At 45.2% G+C, this 23557-nt stretch overlaps 1 protein-coding gene across 8 annotated transcripts in view; it reads left to right on the forward strand.

The window, feature by feature from the left end:
- The window catches only part of LOC119654305 (protein enabled), a 287416-nt gene that overhangs the window by 245928 nt on the left and 17931 nt on the right, over positions 1-23557 (forward strand). For all 8 annotated transcript variants that reach the window (XM_038059620.1, XM_038059613.1, XM_038059615.1 and 5 more), the window contains one exon: positions 19108-19429. In XM_038059620.1, the coding sequence (XP_037915548.1) occupies positions 19108-19429 (322 nt within the window). The remainder of the gene's footprint in view (positions 1-19107; positions 19430-23557) is intronic.

The following is a 23557-nucleotide window of genomic DNA, read 5'->3' on the forward strand; positions in this document are numbered from 1 at the left end:
CCCCTGTTCCGAGTGATGTGCTTTTGGGGCGGCCCAGTTATCGGCTATCGTGCGATAGTTTATTCCATTGCGTCGCATAGCCAGCGATTCTTAATCTATGACCCACCCTCTGCCACTTCGGTTTTTCAACCAACATTTCCTCAGGTATCTGACCCGTATATCGGCCAAGTTCTTCGTCCGAAATTGGGTCAGGTACTCCAAAACTGCAATCAATACAAGTATTGACGAGGGTTTGAAGCGACAAACATTGGCTCGCACAACCATGTGCTACTCCTGTATAGTAGCGGAGAAAAAGCAATCACACGGAACACTTTGAACTTGATGTTGGCTGCATTTTCAAAATTTGACCAAAACATCGGCCCGTGGGTTAGTAAGTTGAGTAACGTCAAGTTCGCCACCTTCTTTGACAGAGACAAGGGTTCCTAGATATACCATTTACTCACGCCTGCAATGCTCCGCACATTGATGCAAATTGGAAGAGTACGATGACTATTCAGACTGAGAACCTTATTTTTGTTGGTGTTTATCGTCAGCCTGAATCTAGCTGCCTGCTTCTCCAAATTCACAGCCCATATGGCCGAGATCGATAACTCGCTAAGAAAGGAAGCAGATATAATCACTGTAGTTGGGGTATTCGAGGAAAGATGTCATGGTCCCTTGAAATCCTCCATTTTCCACACCACTTTTTAGGAAATATATCAGATTCAAAGGATTTACGGATAAATGGAAGATAGCAGCTCTATAAGGATTGTTGGAGCTTGATGGACAATTTAGCTATTTCAAGAGCTGGAACTTCATTAGATGTTAAACTACTGGAGAACCATAGTAAAGGGCTTCTTCCACCTCTAAGTTGGTTTTGATAAAATCATCGAAAAATTCCGGACAACCTGCGAGTTGGTTCGTAATGCGGTATACGATTCTGAAATGGTTAATATTTGTGTAAGCTTCTACTTCCCTGTTCAGTCCAATATTTTCTGACATTATCAGCTTCGCCATCATTCTCCACGATGAAAACAGCTCGCAATCCTTTCCATTTGTTGATTCCAGTCAGTTCTTGTGGCGCCCTCCCGTGACGTAGCGGCTCTGAGAGGAGCATTTTTAATGGTTGTCCAATATTAATTAATGTTACCGCTCTCAGCGAAATGATTTTCTTACTAAGGAACTCCTGAAAGCGGTGGGGGTTAAGCTTGGACGAACGAATTGCGATAATCAGCGGACGTAATATGCTTGCAAAGACAAACGAACAATATCTCGCCAATGATAAGGCGGTGTAAGCTGTATACTGTGCCTGCAGATGTGGTCAGGAGAACTTGTCATATTATCGGTTTTTTGCCCCTCCGCGACAAAAAGTAATTCGGGAGCAGTTTATTCAGTTCTTTAAGACTAGGGAACAAATTTATCGCGGGTGGAGACTTCAACGCAGAGCATACCCACTGGGGTTCAAGGTTAGTCTCTCCTAAAGGTAAAGAGCTTCATGAGGCAGTCTTAGGCACCAAATTTGATCACATATCACCAGGTCAGCCCACTTACTGGCCGACTGATATCAACAAAACTCCAGGCCTAATCGACTTTGGAATCCTACGCCAATGTACAATGGCACAAACAATTTAAATCATCAGACCCCTCTTCCGTAATTATCACGGTGCAAAGTAAGCAACATCGATGAAGGGCTTGAGAGTTTCAACAAAATATTACTGGAAGCCGCTTCTATGGCAACACCAAATATTCCGAAGAAAGTTGAATTCAAAGAAGTCTATTCATCGACAATTTTAAAGCTTTTGAGGTATAAAAGACGAAGGGGATGACAACTGCATAGGTCTCCCCAAGCAAGAATCAGGAGTCTGCTATTCAACGATTCCTAGGCGAGCTGTCTGTTTCTGAATCCAGTGACTATTTGTTCAAAGAGTCCCCGCTAAAAACTACCGCAGGAAAATGGGCTAAAAGTAATGCGTGTGAAGACAAAACATTCATCACCCACTTGGAAGAAGTATTTCAACCAGTCGATCTGCAATTTCTCTGAAAGATGTTGAAAGCATCGTTAAAGAAAGAGTCAATCCTAGAAAGGCTCCACCCGGGCTAGTGTCCCCAGGTTAAAACTGGCCTCCCACTTAAACAGCTATTTATCTCCAAGCTAGCGTTTGCAACTTCTATGGACGATATACTGGAGTATATAAAGAGTAAAGTTGGTTTACTTTCTCCTCTGTCCTGTGTCATGCTGGCAAAATACCGCAACACCGGCCGAGTGATAGCGTCTTTCAAGGTCATTTGTCCTCACGAATTTGAAATCCTCGGTGAACCCTTCTTTCTATCCTGAAGGTTTGTTTATTAGCCCAAGGTGCGCTCCCCGCCGAACACGTCTTTCTACGCCTACTCGGGCTCTATTTGTGTTGCTCTTCGTGTCTCCCCGCCCAATTCTCTCCCGTTAATTGTATCTTGTGTCTGCCTTTCTCACCTATATGAAAAATTGTTTGGTAGTTTGTCTGGACTCCTGTCGGATTCCCTTCCCTCCCTGTCTTCCTTTGCGAAGATTTTAACCTCCCCATGCTTCACTGGCCTACTCATCCTAGCCTCCCATTCCTCCCTTCTAATTCCTTTATGAACACTTGTTCCGTCCTGAATTTCAATACCATCAAAAACTTCATGGATCGCACTCTCTATCTCTTCCTTTCCAAAATTCCCGAGTGCCACCTCTCACCACCCTCCACTTGAATTTGAAGCTCAGCTCCCCCGTTCAGACTCTAAAACTGCTTTTACCACCTTTTACAATATTCTGCACGATCCCCTCTTCTGTTATATTCCTTCTTCCTCTGCTCACCTGCGTTCGTATCCAACTTTATTCCCAACGGAGATCCTTAATAAAATTCGCATGAACTGTTTCGGGCTTCTAAGAATAACATCGACCTTGCTCACTTTAATGCTATGCGTCCTACTGTGAAGTCGATGATTAAAAAAGCGCATAAAAAGTAATTGTTGAGTGTCGAAGCCGCCGTTGCTCGTAGTAACCTGAAACGGTTTTGGTGCGACACTCGCTATTCCCGTAATCCCACCGAATCTCTCCCCTCTTCTATCACTTGGGTTGACTCCACTACCAACTCTCCGCAACATTCCTGCGACTCTTCCTTGCACATACTTCTTTTCCATGTTTTCTCCCTCGACCATTCCACCCTCTACGCCTGACCATTCCTCTCCTTACGCCTTCCTTGGTTGAGTTCCTCATTGCTAATTTTGAAACCAATCTTGGACCTGGCCTCGATAGGCTTCCTAACCTCTTCCTTCTTAACTGTAGAAAACACATTTCCCTCCCCCTGAGTATAATCTACAACTAAAATCTAGAAGAATTCTACTTTGTAGAGGCTAGAGGCCCTTATCATCCCTATCTTCAAGAGCCGAGACCCTTCTCTTGCTGTGAACTACCGCCCCATCCCTCTTCTCTCCCCTTGCTCCAAAATCCTGGAAAGATACGCCAACGATTGATTGACCGCATACTTCGGCCACCTCAGTGTCAAACATCAGCATAGCTTCTTGAAACATAGATTTCCGCTTCAAACCTTCTGCTCTTTACCAACTTCCTTGCTAAATGCTTTAATTTACGACAGGAGGTATATGCTATTTATACTGATTTCTCCGAAGTCTGTGGTATCGTTGACCATAATATTCTTCTCTCCAGATTCTCTATTCAATTTCCCTCCCTCAGTCATCTCTTTGCTTTTCTCCTATCTCTCATACCGTTCCTGCAGAGTTTCCTTTCATGATTATTCATCTCGTTCCTTCTCTCTTTCCTCTGGTGTTCCCCAAAATTCTATGCTTGGCTCCCTAGTCTTTCTGTGTCTTATGAATGAACTTGCCTCCACTCCCAACTGTCCGTGTTTGCTTTACGCAGACGGTCTTAGATTATTTGCCTCTGTTTCGTCTCCGCTGAACTGTGCTCTCTTGGAGTCCAACCGGTTAACAAGCTGACACTGAATGTCAACAAATACCACTGGATGTGCTTTCCGCTTCTTTTTCGAACATGGCCTTTTCAATTTTTCGAGTGAGTTCATAGAGTGCTGTCCCCGGTTGAGGGCTGTTTGCATCTGTCGGCCCCGAGATTAGATTTTAGATGCTGCCTCGGAAGTGCACTCCTAGCAAATGGTTTGCCGTTTCTTCATCGCTTTCTGTGTACCTCCCGTTCTGTAAACATAAATAACCCAGCTTCTGGGTACGTTCTTTAACCAGAATTTGCTTCAGCTTTGAGGTTGCCTCAAGCGAGCCAATCTCTTTGCAAAAGCGTCTCCATGATGATCGTTTAGCCGATCTCATGCTCTTCTTTAGAGCCTTTTGTGCATCTTTATAGCAATTTTAACCAACGGCTGAATCACATTTTACGAGCATGATTGAGGAGCACCCTTCTCCTCCTCCTCTGTTTTGCTAAATCTGAGTTCCACCATGGTGTTTTGCCCTTCTTTGGCGTCTGGAGTGGACAGTTTTCTTCGAAGGGGACTCAGTTCTTTTTTATATGTCGCCCAATTTGTCTTCCGCGAATTCCGAAATGGAATGGATAGAGGGGGATCCATACTCATTACGAAATCAATGCATCTGTGATCCGAGAGTGTGATATCGTTTGATACTCTCCACTCTTCGACTAGAGCCGCGATGTCAGGGGATACCACCGTGATGTCGATGACCTTTCGCCTGACCATGTTCAAGAAAATGGGTTCATTATCCAAATTAAGGATCTGCAAATCGGTGTCTACTAGATACTCCAGTAGTCGCTATCCCTTTTCATTGATGTTGGAACTTCCCCAGCATATGTGGTGATCGTTGACATCACATCCTGCTATTACCCGAATCTGCTTAATTTCGGGTTTGGGAACGCCGAACGGCCTATCGGCTCTTCCTTCTATTTTGCTGCCTAGCAGTATCCAGGTGGAAGTGTAGAAGTTATTCTGCACACCAAGTTGTTCTAGAACCCCAGCACCATTCCGCCAGAGGAAGCACTTTTTAACTAAGGATGGCAGCTCAAAGACCCATTTCAGGGTTAGTCGCGCACCCTCCCACACATTGTTGAGGCAGGAGCAGTACTGCCTGAGCCACTCGTTCGTCTCTTCATCGGCAAAGTTTAGTCGTAACATTTTACGGTATACACCTACAGACTTAAAGCAAAGCTTAATGTATTGCGAGGATGGAGTCCTTACAGCTAGGGGGAATTTCCTCCTCGTCATACAAAACCCATCCATCGGCTACGATAGCCTTGGCTGCACATGAAGACCTAGCCGTTGCCGGCCGAACCCTCTTTGCTGCCTTTTGTGTCGAAGAGTTCGGATCGTCCGAGGACCGCTGCCGCTTCGGTTTCCCTCAACTTTGGCACAGCCCGTGGGTTGTGATTTGTCCGGAAGCGGCTTGCCTGGTGACGGTTTGCCCGAAGGCTGTTTGCTGTCCGTGGACAGGTGCTTACCCAAAGGCAAGACTTTAGCCAGCAGATGGCGCCGATTGGAGTCTGGGGTCAGGAGTGCTGACAGAAAGGGTCTGCTGTTAAGGACTGGGTCCCAATTAGATTGGTTCCCACCTGAGTAAGTGGAGAATCTGAGTCTAGACTCAAGTTCTCCGTCGATGAGCTTTGGTTTGCCCCTTCACTCGGGGTTGGATCGTCACGATCGAGATTTAATTGTAGTTTTTTAAAAGGTTTTTGTTTTTCTTTTTTTATCTTCTTGTTTTCTCATAATTGGCTGCCATGGCCTCTGTTTTATCGGGGAAAGTAATTCGATCCGAGTAGAACCTCTTTTGGCCGAGACGAGGCTAGTTGAAACTCGGGGTCGCCTGGTACCCACATCTTAACTCCTGTGGCTGTTCAGTCCTCAGCACGGTAGTCACACTTTGGCTTGGGGTTTTGATTGCCGCCTGGCCTGGTGTCACCTCTCGTTTCCTAGAGGATCTTCTTTACTGAGCTCCCTCACCACGACAAGATAGGCAATCGTCGAGGTAGAATCGAGTATTTAGTTCGGTTGGCGAATTGGAACTCGGGAAGATTTCTGTTGGAATCACAGTGTTCTTCTATGAGGGATTTAACGACCTACTAGACAATTTTGGTGGATGAGGATAGGATTGAGATAGGCTTGTAGCTATCAGGATTAAGTGGGTTGGGAATAGTGCGGGCATATTTCCAATCGGTGGGGAAGTGGCCGTTAAGGAGTAGGGTAGTGATTAATGTTAGAGGTAAGTGTGATGGAGATGTTGGGAGCGCATTTTTTAAAACTATGGAAGGGATTATGTTCTGATCTACTAATTTTTTGTTTTTGGAGGCTCCAATTGCAGCTGTTCAAGGCTTACGTGACCATAGCAGTTCTCTCATTTTATACATTTTGCAAAACACTTTGTGAGTGCGAATTATATTGAACGTAAATCCGCCCACACTTCAGACAAAGCTTTAGTCTGAACTAGAAATGTTTAGGCATTGATGAACCCTAGGTCCGACATCAGGTGGATGCGATGAGTTGCTTGGAATAAAACCGTAATCCATCTTCGTCGCCTCTTGAATCTTTATATTTGGGTGCGAAGCCTGAAAAGAGTGGAAGTAACTGACTTTTCATTTAGTCCGGTCTCAAATCAATTGGACGTGGACTTAGGACTCCTCCATCCCCAAATAAAAAATCCTTTTTCAAGGCAAACGAATGATGTGAAGATTTCGTCCGCAGACTGATAAAGTTGTTTACAGAGAATAGGCAGAAGGCTAACGCCACCTTCTGATGAAGCTTAGGACGGCACTTTCAATTTGGGCCTCTCCAAATATAGCTCTTTCTTCGAAGTGAAGCCATCTGACTATTGAATCTAGTATGTTGACTACATCCTTTGTTTTCTATTTCAATTTCAGTGTCTGTCTATACCCGGAAGATAAGCTTGGGCAAATAAATACGGACATTCCAATCTACTGAAATCCACCTGAATTGTATCCGAATTAATTAAAATCACCATAGAACCATCGTAAAACATAGTATTCCCGGTCATTATCTCGTCTCATGAACACATGTCCATGTTATGAGTCCACACTATGCCAACGGAATTGGCCAACGATAAACAATATCAACGCTTTATTGATTGCATTTTGCAATTTGGTGTAAACAAGCAAGTTTTGTGTTCAAGTCCAGTAACAAATTAGTCAACGGAAATGATATCAGTAGTAATCAATTCTGGGGGAGTAATATGGAACTTGATAAACATTGAATTTATTGCGTTGATTGCGATAACAAATTGCCTGCCAAAGCTGAAAAATCGACTCCTATTCTATGCCATTCTCCTGCCTTGAATAGGACATGAAAAGATTAGTTGAGGCAGCGATCTCAGCTCTTTTCAATATTTCAAGATTGCAGTGATAGCTAAAAGATATGTATCTTGCCGCCGCCTACTGTGAAAAGCGTCCTTCTGATTGCAGTCTCCCTAATGAGACACGACGATTTCCTTTGCTCTAATTAAACAGCGCCACTTTTAATTAAGGTCTATTCCCTGCACACTCCTTCGATTTACGTCAATCTTTCAATTTCAAACGTTCAATTTCCACTAAAAGCTCCTATTACGCTATCGATTACATCTTTCAATAAATTTTCTAACCCGTTATTCACGCGTCAATTAAAATTAAGTTTACTATCCTCTGGACTTCCTCCACAGTGCCGTTAACGAGAAGTTAATTATAACACAGACGAATAGGAACTTTTCCAATGTTTACAATGTCAGACTGATTTATGATGAGCTTCCACAGTATTTTCGCATTTTTCTATATTTTTTTCTCGTTTCCCTAATGAATTTAAAAATAGTTTTCTCATTAGATGTTTGGGAAATTTATCTGATTTGGAAGAGATTTTCGGCTCCTTTCGTCGGAATTTGCATGGTAAGAGGATTCGTCTTGGGTATCTTTGCCATGAAAGTCCACCTTACACACTGGATGTTCCCAGCTGGGTTAGTAACCGTTGTTCCGTCTGTAGCGCGTCCATATCGCCTATCCTAATCTCATTTTTCTTGATGGTATCTTCTTGCTCAAAGTATCTATTTTACGAGAACACTTACCACCTGTTGCGAAATGGTCGATGGTAGACTTTGCGTTAGAATACCAATCTTAGAGAGAAAGTACTTTGTTCTACTATAAATAGCAGGAATTGCTGTTTGGTAATGGTAATCGAAAGTTAATGTGCAGTTAGCCTTGAAAGTTCATATTTAAACATATTTTTTTGGATGTAGTCATCTTGCATGCCTATATTTAGATATTTCGTTTATGTTAACAGCATCTGAGATGAAAATAACTGAGGGAGCAGAGATTGAAACGAATTTCGTGTTCGGGTTTTCCTATTTCGTGCCGTGCATATTTCTTCTATTATTCATTATGAAAGTTACTTCACGCACATTATATCCAAATGACTGCCAAACTTGATGAATAAGTGAAAGGCGTGACAAGCTGACCATTACTTCAATATAATCATCAACTGGAGGCTGGCTCTTTTTCTTCCGTTTTTATCCCGTTCAATAGCGGGGTCAGTCAGTCTAGATCGGCTCCGCTACTGTGCTTGTTTATAGACCTCGCTTGGAGCATCCTAGTTTCCATAACATCGCCATCTTCATTTCGTTCGGCCGCTGAGTTGCTTCCCATCGGCTTCGTTGTTCAGGCCAATCTTAGCTAAGGAATGCAGATTGTGGTACCTAACCACGCCATCCAAGATACCTCTCTCACAGTTTCTTCACAATATTCACAATAGGTACAGCCCCATATCGAGTGTGGATGTCCTTATTTCGGATGTAATCATAGCGCACTACGACACATCCAATGCAGCATATTCATCTCAATTACCGTAAGACGGCGTTCATTGCCTTTCATAATTGGCTAGCACTCGGAACTCATGGTGGACAATTTCATCCAGGTTGCGCTGGCGTCATTTAATGGTGCAGTTTATCACAGGTTGGGAGTATCGATCCGCGATATCAAGTCGCTCATTTCTGAGCAGGTTGCTGTCACTGAAAGTGATGGTGCCTACTTCATTGGGGTTTGTCGTCAAAGCTCTGTTTTATTTGGTTCTAGTCGACTAGATTGGATCTGTTGTCAGACGATTTTTGCATAAAACTGTGTAGAGTTCACTGGATAAGAACGAGGAAAGAGGAGGTGGGACGATACCTTGATGAACACCGGCAAAGGCATGGAACGATTTTGAAATACCTGTTACACTTCAAATCTTACTCTCCGGATCACGGTAGAGCAGTTCCCACGCACCAATTTCTGTATCAGACGAATTTTTGTGACACACAGTCAAATATCTTTTCCAGGTCTAGGAAAAATAATGTAAAAAGGTTAATAATTCTCATGGTATATCTCCATGAGTAACCACGCAGTGTCTATTGCCAACCAGATGGTTTTGCATCCTTCTTGATTGAAGGACTCACTGAGTTAGAGTGTTGAGTATCGCGTTTCTACTTTTAAGGGTTCAGTTTCAATGTCGACAGTTTGCCTTCCCTTGCCTGGATGTCTATCTGTCAACTGAAGGCTAATGATAAATTTGAAAGATCTCGGGGAAGAAATTAAGGAAAAATACGTATACTTACTATTTACAAGGTTAAGTTAGGTTAGTTCAGCGAAGGGATCCCTTTATTAGGCTCATTGTACTGTCCCTTGAATGAGTGATCTCAAGTCCGCATCAACATCGGATGTGGATACCACATTCAAAAAAGCAAACGCCAAATACATCCAGAGCAGAGGCAGCCCAATCAGACGTTAGCTCACCTCTGATCTTCATCTTAGAATCCTTAAAAAAATCTAACTCCGTCCTTGAAAATTATAAAGTCTATAACCCTAAAAGACGCAATCCTATAGCATCAGAGCAACCTGCAGAATTTCGAATACTGTTTCTGAATATAATGCTTCCACATAAGCTTAAACTTCGGCTCCAAACTAATACACTCCTAAATATTTGACTGTTTAAACCACCTGGATTTCCACCCGGTTTATGGGGGCTAGGATGCTGCGTTTCTAGTGAACAGAACTAGTCCAGCCTCCATAGCGCCAATTATTATGGTTAGATTGTCCGCAAATATTTGTGCAGAAATCTCAGTGTCCTCCAGGAACCATAGCAAGGTATTCATCGTCAGAAGTCATAGTAAGGAACAAACAACATCATCAACGGCGCAACAACCGGTATCCGGTCTAGGCCTGCCTTAATAAGGAACTCCAGACATCCCGGTTTTGCGCCGAAGTCGACCAATTCGATGTCCCTAAAAGTTGTTTGGTGTCCTGACCTGACCGTAACCTATTGAGCCGGATTTTATCCACATGGTCGTGGTATCGCTCATAGATTTCATCGTTATGTAGGCTACGGAATCGTCCATCTTCATGTAGGGTGCGGGGAGGATTGTTCTCTCGAACGCGGCCAAGAGTTTGTAATTCTTCTTGCTAAAAATCCAAGTCTCCGAGGAATACATGAAGACTGGCATGATCATTGTCTTGTACAGTAACAGCTTTGATCCTATAGTGAGACGTTTCCAGCGGAACAGTTTTTGTAAGCTGAAATAGGCTCTATTGGCTGCCAACAACCGTGCGCGGATTTCCTCATCATAGCTGTTATCGGTTGTGATTTTCGACCCTAGATAGGAGAAATTACCAACGGTCTCAAAGTTGTATTCTCCTATCCTTATTCTTCCTGTTTGACCAGTGCGGTTTGATGTTGTCTTGCCTTCATTGATGTGCAGCCCAAGATCTCGCGCCGATAGCCGCCTGCTCGATCTGGATGAAGGGTGGTTCTTTCCATGATGTCGATATCGTCAGCATAGGCCAGTAGTTGGGTGGACATAAAGAAGGTTGTACCTCTTGTATTTACCTCAGCATCACGGATTACTTTCTCGAGGGCCAGGTTAAAGAGGACGCATGATAGGGCATCCCCTTGTCGTAGACCGTTGTTGATGTCGAATGGTCTTGAGAGTGATCCCGCTGCTTTTATCTGGCCTCGCACATTGGTCAGGGTCAGCCTAGTCAGTCTTATTATCTGTTGGCAGCGAGAATGACAAAGCCGCAGGATTTCCCCTACATTTTTCTGGTGCAAGAGTCGTGGGTTCGATTTAACAGAATCTATGACATTGGATCAGTAAATGGAGCTAGGATCTTCTATGATGAAAGATCCATAAGACCGAGAGCTTGCGTCCTGATGTTAAGACGGTTAGAGGCAACCATGCTGAGACAGTACTGTTCCCAGGACTTAGCTACGGTCATCATACAATACCAGATAAATGGGGAGAGGAAAAACATCATAGTTGCCTCCGCTCGTTTACCCTATGTTTCTTTGTATCCTCCACCGACGCAAGAGATTAGGGATCTGGTGGCGTATGCAGAATCAAGTGGTCTCGAACTCTTAATAGATTGCGATGCGAATGCTCTACATATTTGCCGGGGCAGTAGCAAATGCAATCCAAGAGAAGAGAAGCTATTTGATTTCATCACTTCAGTTGGTCGGATGACCCTGTACGTAGGGTCCGCCCTCATGGTCGTGGGACCGAGAAGAAGCGAAGTAATTGACCCACTAATCAGTACCTTAAAAGTGTTACAAGTTGATTACACACAGACGAGCGCTAGACGAGGTCTCACTGTCAGATCACCAAAACCTAGAATTCAATCTGACTATCGCGGGCGGACAGTCTGCAGTACAAAGACGGAACCCTAGGAAAACGAATTGGAGAAATTTCAGTGAACTTATTGGCAATTAAGTACAGTTCCCTAGGCGACTAAGGACTTCTTTGGCGCTGGAAGATGAATTGAAAACTCTGAACTACACACTTTTAAAGTGCTATGAAGAGGCTTGTCCTATTTCCCGAGGCCAAAGCGGCAAAACGGTTCCTTGGTGGAACCGGGAACTGCTGTTCGTTAGTTGTTCGAAACGGGACTCCTTTAGAGCGTACTGTGCGGAACTGGAAGGCGAAAGAAAGACGTCAAGGCTGTACAGATCCTCAAAAGGGATGAGTCGGCCAAGTTGGACTCCCTTAGAAAATCCGACGGTACTTTCACAAGTTCCAGACTGGATTGAGTACAGACCTTCCTGGAAGTACACCACCCGGGAGAACGGGTGAGAGAAGTGGCAGGAGGAGAGTTGACGGTTCTTGCAACCCCTTCAACATGCAAGTGCTGCAAGGGGAACTGGAACACTGCGAAAGCGGTTGTTAGCCATGAAAAGGGGAGAGCTACCATACTGTCCTTTGAACATTTCAAAGCACCTGGCATGGATGGCATCTATCTAGCAATGCTAAAGGAGGGTATGGAGCACTTAGAGCGACCTCTAAGAAATATTTTTCGAGGATGTCTTGCTCGCGACTATGTGCCTTCCTCTTGGCAAAAGGTTAAGGTAGTCTTCATACCAAAACCTGGGAATGATGATTATTAACTTTAGATAGATCAGCTTGACTTCATTCTTGTTGGGAGGTTTGGAGAGACTAGTGGAGCATCACATTCGTGAAAACGCACTTAGGTCGTACCCACTTAATGATAACCAACATGCTTACCAGCGTGAAAAGCCCTGTGAGTCTGCTCTTGATTCTTTGGTCACAAAGATAGAGGATGCAACTTTGAATGGTGAGTACGCGATGGGGGTGCTCGTAGACATTGAAGGCGCTTTTGATTGTGCGCCTTTTAAAAAACTTTTTGATTCTGTCAGAGCGCATGGTGTTGATGATGCTTTAATTAAGCGTGCTATGCTAACGCATAGATTGCTGTGCGCTAAGGTGGGTGTCGATCGCTATTTGACTGCAGAAGCAACGAAGGGCTGCCCAAAAGGAGGTGTGTTTCGCCACTTCTGTGGAGTATGCTGATGGGCTCACTACAATACGAACTGCAAAATTTTCCAATACACGATCAAGCTTATGCTGATGACGTGGCTATGCTTGCTATTGATCAGAGTTCATTGGCAATGTCGTCAGTTTGTCAAGTTTTATTCGTTCGATTATCTCTTCAACTTTGGTGGAATTGGCCTGATATCTGTCTGAACTGAATGCTAATGATAAATTTGAAATATCTCGGGAAGAAATTAAGGGGGGATACGTATACATACTATTTGCAAGATTAGGTGAAGTTAGTTCAATGAAGGGAGCTTTTTATTAGGTTCATTGTATTCTCCCTTAAATGATGAATCCGCATCCACTTGATGTTGGATGTAGATGCCACACTCAAAAAAGTAAAAGAGGAAAACGGCTAACAGTTTCATCCAGAGCAGAGGCAGCCCATCAGACGCTGCCTCACCTCTGATCTTCATTTTAGGCTCCCTCAATCCTTAAATAGAATCTAGCTCTGACTGATATAATTCGCACTCACGTTACGTTTCGCGAATTATAAAAAGATCCGTTTAATATTTTGCAATGAAAACTAAGAGAATTGGGATGATCAAACGACCATCCTGAGTGGCCGAAGGCGACCTAGAGGGAAGAGCTACCCCAAAAACCTAAAAAAAAATATTGAAGCTCCATCGGAGCGCTCGGTCGACACGTGTTTGCAAGCCTCTATTCTAGCCAAGCTCGGGAATATGTGGGGTCATTTGAACGCTACGATCCCTCATTTTACGCGCAGATTTCCTGTGCCACTATGAATTGCTGGTGCATATACATGACAGGTCCCTCATTGACCTCATAGCTTCCCTTAGGTCACCAGGAAAAATCTCACCCTGCTCACCCAGCACTCCTTCCATCGTCTTTGAAGACATTGCTGATCCTTGTATTCGCGCACTTCTTCAAAAATACCAACACATCACTACCAAGCGTAGTCTCTCTGAGCCCGTTAAGCATGATGTTCAGCACAAAATCAACACTGCTGGTTCCCCGATCTTTTCTAAAGTGCTTCCGTTAAAACGATAAAAGTTCTTAGTTGCGGGGCAAGTGTTGGTCTTCGCTACATCGCATGGCCCCTAAATCCAATCGCGAATGGAGACCTTGTGGCGACTACAGACGTCTAAATGCTCAGACGATTCCACACCGATATCCCATTCCATTCATCCACGATTTTGCGCACCTTGGACTTAGTCAAGGCATACCATCAAATCCTTGTATTTCCCGAAGACATTCCGAGAACGTCAATATGCCCACCTTTCGGACTCTTTGAGTTCACCAGGATGACTTTTAGACAGGGCGCAAAGCTTACAGAGATTCATTCACTCTGTGCTGCGAAACCCTCACTTCTTCGCATTTGCATGATGTTCTGGTTGCGTCAGGTCCGAGTGCATGTTTCAGCGTCTTCATAAGGCTAGTCTAGTACTTAACATTAAGAGATGCAAATTCCTACAATCGCAGGTGAAATTCTGCGACCACTTGATTACCCCTGAAGGTATCCAACCAGACGCAGTCGAAACGCAAGTGCTTTACAGCTTCCCGCTCCCGAAAACTGTTAAGTAACTGGGAAGGTACTTGGGCTTGTTAAACTTCTACCGTCGTTTCTTGCCCAAGGTCACCCCACCATCAGTCGATCCTTAACGTATACTTGTCTGGGTTGAAGGCCAAAGATTCCTGCCTGATTGTGTGGTCCCCGGAGACTGTCCAAGCGACCACCACCACCAAGCAACATCTGGTGGATGCTACACTTCTATCATTCCCTCAGCAAGATGCACCACTACCCGTATTTGTCAATGCCTCAGTTATTGCTGCATGTGCTTATCATCATCATCAACGGCGCAACAACCGGTATCCGGTCTAGGCCTGCCTTAATAAGGAACTCCAGACATCCCGGTTTTGCGCCGAGGTCCACCAATTCGATATCCCTAAAAGCTGTCTGGCGTCCTGGCCCACGCCATCGCTCCATCTTAGGCAGGGTCTGCCTCGTCTTCTTTTCCTACCATAGATATTGCCCTTATAGACTTTCCGGGTGGGATCATCTTCATCCATACGGATTAAGTGACCCGCCCACTGTAACCTATTGAGCCGGATTTTATCCACAACCGGACGGTCATGGTATCGCTCATAGATTTCGTCATTGTGTAGGCTACGGAATCGTCCATCCTCATGTAGGGGGCCAAAAATTCTTCGGAGGATTCTTCTCTCGAACGCGGCCAAGAGTTCGCAATTTTTCTTGCTAAAAACCCAAGTTTCCGAGGAATACATGAGGACTGGCAAGATCATAGTCTTGTACAGTAAGAGCTTTGACCCTATGGTGAGACGTTTCGAGCGGAACAGTCTTTGTAAGCTGAAGTAGGCTCTGTTGGCTGACAACAACCGTGCGCGGATTTTATCATCGTAGTTGTTATCGGTTGTGATTTTCGACCCTAGATAGGAGAAATTGTCAACGGTCTCAAAGTTGTATTCCCCTATCCTTATTCTTGTTCGTGCTTGTGTTTGACCAGTGCGGTTTGATGTTGTTGGTTGATTCGTCTTCGGTGCTGACGTTGCCACCATGTATTTTGTCTTGCCTTCATTGATGTGCAGCCCAAGATCTCGCGCCGCCTGCTCGATCTGGATGAAGGCAGTTTGAACGTCTCGGGTGGTTCTTCCCATGATGTCGATATCGTCAGCATAGGCCAGTAGTTGGGTGGACTTGAAAAGGATCGTACCTCTTGCATTCACCTCAGCATCACGGATCACCTTCTCGAGGGCCAGGTTAAAGAGGACGCATGATAGCGCATCCCCTTGTCGTAGACCGTTGTTGATGTCGAATGGTCTTGAGAGTGATCCTGCTGCTTTTATCTGGCCTCGCACATTGGTCAGGGTCAGCCTAGTCAGTCTTATTAATTTCGTCAGGATACCGAATTCCCTCATGGCCGTGTACAGTTTTACCCTGGCTATGCTATCATAGGCGGCTTTAAAGTCGATGAACAGATGGTGCAATTGTTGTCCATATTCCAACAGTTTTTCCATCGCCTGCCGCAGAGAGAAAATCTGATCTGTTGCTGATTTGCCTGGAGTGAAGCCTCTTTGGTATGGGCCAATGATGTTCTGGGCGTATGGGGCTATCCGGCCTAGCAAGATAGTGGAGAATATCTTATAGATGGTACTCAGCAACGTGATACCTCTATAATTGCTGCACTGTGTGATATCTCCCTTTTTATGTATGAGACAGATTATGCCTCGCTGCCAATCGTCAGGCATTGATTCGCTGTCCCATACCTTGAGCACAAGTTGATGAACCACTTGGTGTAACTGGTCGCCTCCATATTTAACCAATTCGGCTGTAATTCCATCGGCTCCTGGCGACTTATGATTTTTTAGCCGATGAATTGCACGGACTGTTTCTCCTAAACTTGGTGGTGGCAGTATTTGTCCGTCGTCTTCAGTTGGCGGGACCTCCAACTCGCCGATGTTCTGGTTGTTCAGTAGCTCATTAAAGTACTCAACCCATCGCTCTAATATGCCCATTCTGTCGGAAATCAGATTTCCCTCTTTGTCTCGGCAGGATGAGCATCGAGGTGTATAAGGCTTCATCCTGCTGACTTGTTGGTAAAACTTCCGCGCCTGGTGCGGTTGCTCCCTGTACTTTTCTAGTTCACAGACTTGTTGGTTCTCCCAGGCTTCCTTTTTCCGTCTGTGAAGTCGCTTCTCCGCTCGACGGAGTTCGTGATAAGTCTCTGCGCGTGCCCGCGTTCTTTGAGAATGCAACATTACTCGGTATGCGGCATTCTTCCGTTCCGTTGCTAGCTTACATTCATCGTCAAACCAGCCGTTCCGACTCCTTTTGCGGCTGGGGCCAAGTATATTTGTGGCCGTATCCATGATAACGTTCTTCAGGTGGTTGTGAAGATCATTAGTTGATGCTTCATCTCTAGGTCCTCTATTGACTGCGGTTGTTGCGGCATCCATTTCCCTCTTATAGGTGTCGCGGAGGGTTGTGTTGTGGATGGCTTCAGTGTTCACTCTCACCTGATTGTCAGAGGGGATTCTAGGTGGTATTGTTATTCGAGCTCGGAGCACCATGCGAACGAGATAGTGATCCGAGTCTATATTGGCCCCCCTATATGTTCTGACATTCATCAAGGCTGAGAGGTGGCGGCGTTCGATCAACACGTGGTCAATTTGGTTGAAAGTGGTCCCGTCTGGAGAGGCCCACGTATGTTTGTGGACCGCTTTCCGCGCAAACCAGGTACTTCCAACAACCATTTCGTGTGACCCTGCTAATTGAATAGTCCGCAGTCCGTTATCATTTGTTTTTTCGTGTAAGCTATGGGAGCCAACGTATCGCCTGAATACGGGCTCCTTCCCTACTTGGCTGTTAAAATCCCCAAGTATGATTTTGATATCATATCTGGGACAGGCTTCGAGGGTTCTTTCTACTGCCTCGTAGAAGGTATCCTTCTCCGACTCTGCAGTCTCCTCTGTAGGGGCGTGAACGTTTATGAGGCTTATATTTCTAAACTTGCCTCGCAAGCGCAGAGTGCATAGCCGTTCGCTTATACTTTCAAAGCCGATAACAGCAGGTTTCATTTTTTGGCTGACTAAGAAACCTACTCCGAGCACATGGTTTACTGGATGGCCGCTATAATATATGGTGTAGTGGCTCTTCTCCAGGAAACCGGTCCCTGTCCATCGCATCTCTTGCAACGCTGTTACATCAGCCCTATATTGGGACAGGGTATCGGCTAGCTGCTTATCAGCTTCATCTCTATACAGGGAGCGCACGTTCCATGAGAAAATGCGCAAATCGTTGTTCCTTTGTCGTTGCCGGGTCCGTCGTTTTAATATCCGTCCTATCCGAGGCTCCTGTTGTGGCTTCGTAACGGTTGTTTTCCGTGTAGGGTTGTCAGCCCTACCCAACCCCCAACCTGGAGGACCAGTTGGTACAATTTGTCCCGTTTTTAGGCGCGGGAGACTCGCCTTCATCCTTCTCCGTCTGCAGCTTTTCGTCAAGAAAGAGCTCCCAGCGGTCACCACGTGGAGGTGGAGATAGGGTTTGGTAGTAGAGCTGTTGGTGTTGGTTCAGCAGGCATTTCCCAGGTTTTATGCTCCATCGTGGGTACCAATCCACGTTTCGCCCCGGGACCTATACTACCCTTTGACCACGTGCATGTGCATGTGCTTATCTTCACCAAAAAGTGAATTAAATTTGGCGGCCGTTGAGCTTTTTCTCCAAACACCTGAATCCCGATCGACGAAACTACAGCACCTATGATCGTGAGTTATTAGCCAAGTACCTCGCAATTAAATACTTTCGGTATTCCCTTGAAGGTAGGTCGTTCACATTGCTCGCTGACAATAACCCACTTTTGCTTTGAAACAAAGGCCTGACAAACGTGCGCTTGCCAACTTCGGCACTTGAGCTTTATCAGCCAGGTAACTTCCGACATTCAACACGTGCCCGGAAGGGAAGAATGTTATATGCGTGGAATCTTTTGGAGAAATCGTGGGGTGATGAGAGTGCCTCTCCCTCTAACCCTTTTGGACAATTGCGATGTCAAAAAGCTAGAATTTAATGTTGATCTGTTTCTCCGAAGGACGTAAAAAATGCGAAGGCCGCGCACCCTTAAAATGCCATGGCACCTCAAAGAAGGGATAATTTCATACCCTCATGGTCAATTTTAATTTGTGAACTCCAACCCTGGAGGAGGAAGGCATGCATAAGGAAGAGGTAGGTTCCCCTGCCCTGATTCCATCGTAAAAAGTCATGGCGCCCCAAAAGGGTTTATTTTCACATTTTTAAGGGGAAGGTCTTATTGGTAAGACTCTTATCGGCGCGGTTTGCAACCAAGGGGATTGTTCTTCGATGGATTATTACGATGCCGGGTGAAATGAGCGCTTTTGCAGAAATAGATAGTCGTAACAAAGCAAACAATAGTGCCTTTAACCCAAACTCATTCAGTGCAAGCTTAACTGTGTCCTAAATGTAATTGTTTGGAGCGAATTTTTGAATCACAACGAACTCTTGCCAAAATACATACTGGTATTATGTGTTATTTGTGGATACTGTTGATGAACAGGATCAGGGAAGAGATTCTGTCAGTTGAAAATGTGAAAATCTGACGGATTAAATCGGAAAAATTTGTCAAAGGGCAGACCGACTATTCAATAAAGTTAGTCCGCTACGGTCAAATGGTCCCAATCCATCTACAATCTCCGATAAGAAAATCACAGCTGTTATCTTTTATTAAATAAATAAATTTTATTCAAATCGGTTCACACATTAACTCCATCCTTTTTTTTCCATTCTATTTTCAGTGAGCAAAGTATTATTAGCGCCAGGGCCTCCGTTATGGTCTACGATGATACCCAAAAAAAATGGGTACCATCTGGTACGTCGTCCGGTCTCAGCAAAGTTCAGATCTATCATCATCAACAGAACAATACATTTCGTGTTGTTGGACGTAAACTTCACGATCATGAAGTTGTAATTAACTGTTCGATATTAAAAGGATTGAAATATAATCAGGCAACAGCAACATTTCATCAATGGCGAGACTCAAAAGTTGTTTATGGACTGAATTTCTCAAGTCAACAAGATGCGGAAGCATTCGCTCGGGCTATGATGCATGCGTTAGAGGTGAGTGTGTTAATTTTATAAATGTTTGACTTATCTTGAAATTTCGTTTATTTGTTTATCATGGGCCAAATGGAAGGCATTTGGAGGAGGCGTTTTTTTTTCCAATGGATCCGGATAGCTGAGTGGTTAGAGCACAAGGCTGTCGTGCGGAAGGTCGCGGTTCAAATCTCACTGGTGACAGTGGAATTTGTATCGTGATTTGACGTCGGATACCAGTCGACTCAGCTGTGAATGAGTACCTGAGTCAAATCAGGGTAATAATCTCGGGCGAGCGCAATGCTGACCACATTGCCTCCTACAGTATACTGTAGTGTACCGTTACGGTCTTGAATGAAGTGCTCTAACACACTTCAAGGCCTAGATCCAATATGGATTGTTACGCCAACGATTATTATTATTATTAAAATGTGCCTCATTTGTATTTCCATGAACGGATCTCAAACTCATTAGAAAAAGATTTTCATAATAAAGTTAGTTCATGATTCATAAGAGTCTATTCGCACGTTAGCATCGGCCACCAAGTCATCTAAATCCTCATAAATTTTGTCTAATTGCCAAGTTCGCTTAATATCATAGTCAGCAGGTCCCCCCGTAGAAAAGTATTTGGCATAAGGAATCGGCTCAGGGGCTGTATTATCAATGAATTCTACGACAGGATGCCCAGGATGTGGGCATGAATTACACAGGCGATCTGTACTGAGTGTAGGCTTAGCATTGGATGCGAGGTCTATCCAACATCTCGGCCGCAACTAAGTATTACGTTGCTCGAGTTGTACAGTGCAAATGCTCCTTTAAGCCCTCAAGGAGCTCTGCTGATGATATGGGCACAAGTATCATGAAGCTCCCAACAAGGATGTCAATCGCAAATGACCGGACCGGGAGCATTTCCTTTGGGGCTTTACCGGGATCATATGGTCTCGGAGAGTCATCCCGGTTCCTGACTTGTGAAGCTTCGTGGCAAGAGCTACTCGGGTCTGATCGCCCTCCTGAGCCTGAGAGCATTCGTCTACTGCATCCAGAGCCAGTAAGTCGATGTGAATACAGCGTTTTCTGGTGGCATTGAAAGTTTTCTTCTGGTCATTTAATGTTGACATAGCAGATAGGATTACTGCCGCATTTTCCTCTTGCCCCCCCTAAGCATAAGTTCAACTGGATAGTAGCCAACGTTCGCGCATTCGCCTGAGAGGTACGATGGCGCACACATACCCTTCGGACTTTTGTCAATGGTATGAACGGAGCAGAAGAAGCAGACTCACACCTGAGTATGATGAGTTTGATGATTTTCTTGAATGGCGGCTGTAAACGAACTAAAACTCGAGACGACCCACAAAATCCCATGAGGGTGAAGTTAGGTGACTTGTGCGTAACTTTCGACCACGACGACCCGTGACACAGCGACAGTGCAACAAGAACACCTAGCAAACCCTAATACGGAAAAAATATTCTCATTTCGTCGGCGGATGCAACATCCTCGAATCTTGTCAAGTTCGGAGAACCTACTTTATTCCAAAGTGCGCGTCCTGATTTCGCCTTTAAAACACACGGAAAAAGAAAAGGAGGAAATTCAGCTGATACATCTGAAATTCTCTGTTCGCGAATGTCCCCATTGCCAATATAGTAAAATTGTACAAGGAGCTCTCTTGCAAGTAAATTTAGTTTAAATACACTTTTCCTTACACCAAAAATCAGCCTGAGAAAATCAGTGTAAACTTCCTTCTACCCGCGGCCTTGCTCTTGTGGCGACACATCGAAGGCAAGGACCAACGACTGCATTGCCGACGATGAGATGACCTCCGCCGACACAGCTGGCGGTCCTACACGTGACCGGCGTTTCTTCTTCCTGGCCCTGACCACCGGAGAGTGCGGACGCCGACCACAAGCAGAGCATTCTACATCATGATCATCATCAATAGCGCAAAAACCGGTATCCGGTCTAGGCATGCTTTAATAGGGAACTCCAGACATCCTGGTTTTGCGTCGAGTTCCACCAATTCGATATCCCTAAAAGCTGTCTGGCGTTCTGGCCTACGACATCGCTCCGTCTCAGACAAGGTCTGCTTCGTCTTCTTTTTCTACCATAGATATTGCCCTTATAGACTTTTCGGGTGGGATCATCCTCATCCATACGGATTAAGCGACCCGCCCACCGATAGTCATGATATCGCTCATAGACTTCGTGGTTATGTAGGCTACAGATCATCCTCCAACAAGTTTTAAGTAAAGAAGGAGTAGAGTGTAGAAACTGTGAAGTTGGATTTAGTATATTTAAAAATAAAAGACAGTAAAGTGAACATTCCTAAACTGGTGACCCGGATGTGTGTGGTCTACTGAAGGCGTCCAGGCGTTTGAAACTGTCAAACAACCGCTTATTGATGGTACGTGTTTGTCAATGGCTCAAACACATCGGTAGGCACCACTCTTCACCAACGAGTGAACCAAATCTGGCAACCATTGAGCTTCTTTTGAAACAACTCAACCCACTTCTACGCAACTACAGCGCCTACAATCGTGAGCTACTCGCCGCGTATGTTTCCATTAAATACTTCCGCTTCTCCTTTGAGGGAAGCCCTTTCACCGTGTTCACAAACCACAACCCTCTTCCTTTTGCACTTAAACAGAAGCCCGACAAAGCGTCTCCTCACCAACTTCGGCAACGAAGTTTCATCAGCCAGTTTACTTCCGACATCCAACACGTGTCTGGAAAAGATAACGTCGTGTCGGATGCTTTGTCACGAATCTCGGCAATCGCTTAAAGACGCAGAAAGGCGACGCAGAGCTTCCGAGCCTGATGGCAAACTCCAAATACAAGTTCAAGGAGTTTCCTATCTTCGGCTCAAATTCCTACTTATTCTGCGTGACCTCTGTCAAGGGACCTAGGCCATTTATTCCGGCCGATTTAAGCAAGGAAGTATTTCACGCAGTACACGATTTGCGCATCCAGCCCCCAGGACGACGAACCGGTTAAGATCAACAAGCACGTAAAAAGGGAAGTAGGCGTATTCCCTCGTTGGACCAAGCGTGTCCACACCATCCAACTCGACATCATTGGCCCTTTGCGAGTTTCGCATGGATACAAGTATTGCCTCACAATCATCAACAGGTGTATGAGGTGGCCTGAAGGAATAGCTCTGGCTGACATTGCGACACAATCATATGCCGAGGTCCTCTGTCGAGAATGGATTCCGCGCTTTGGTGTACAAGCCGTAATCATCACGGACCAGGGAATGCAGCATGAGTCTGCTTTTTTCTCGGAGTTAGGCTTTCAAATGCCACAGGACCACTGCATAACATCCTCAGTCCAGTGGGACGCTGAAACATTAGCATCGGACATTGAAGGCAATCCCTTCCTTCTGCCCTCCTCGGCCTTCGCACAGCTCATTGAGAGGAGTTCACGGCCAGCCCCACGGAGATAGTGTGCGAGGAGAACCGACTCCCCGCCGACCCTGTGCAGTATACCAGAACAGGGCTAAGCAACTCCAGTATGCTGCGTCTGCTCAGGGATGTGGTAACGAAACTACGGCCGACTTGACCTTTTCGACATACGACGCAGGTCGATACCTCCGAAGGCCTGGAGACATATTCGCCAGTCCTCATTAGGGTGGATGCCTCACGGAGGCCGCTGCACTCACCATACACGCGGCACATTGGAAGCAAGAAGCACTGACTGCATTTTCTTCAACCTTTGTCCCGTTCACAAGCGGGGTCGGTTCGTCGTGATTGGTTTCACCATTTAGTTCTATCAAATGTCTGAACTGGATGCAATCCCGAGGCTTTTAAATCTCCATCCAGCGTATAAAGCCATCGTTGTTTCGGCCGACCTTTTGGTCGCTTACAATTAATTTCGATGTTCAGACCAATCTTAGCAGGTGAATTCTCGTTGGCGTGAAGTACGTGACCATACCATCGAAGGCGCCTCTCTCGCAGTTTTTCCACGATCAGTGCTACTCCATATGGATGGCGGATATTCTCATTTCGGATGTATTCAAAATGTGTCATGCGACTAGTCCAATGCAACATCTTCGTCTCCATTACCACAAGACGCCGTTCATTGTCACGACCAGGACCGCGGAGAGATAATCTGGACCGCAGGTGAAAATTATGCAATAAAGCGAAACCCGAGGTAAAAAT

Source organism: Hermetia illucens, chromosome 4, assembly GCF_905115235.1.
Source record: "Hermetia illucens chromosome 4, iHerIll2.2.curated.20191125, whole genome shotgun sequence".
Lineage (NCBI taxonomy): Eukaryota > Metazoa > Arthropoda > Insecta > Diptera > Stratiomyidae > Hermetia > Hermetia illucens.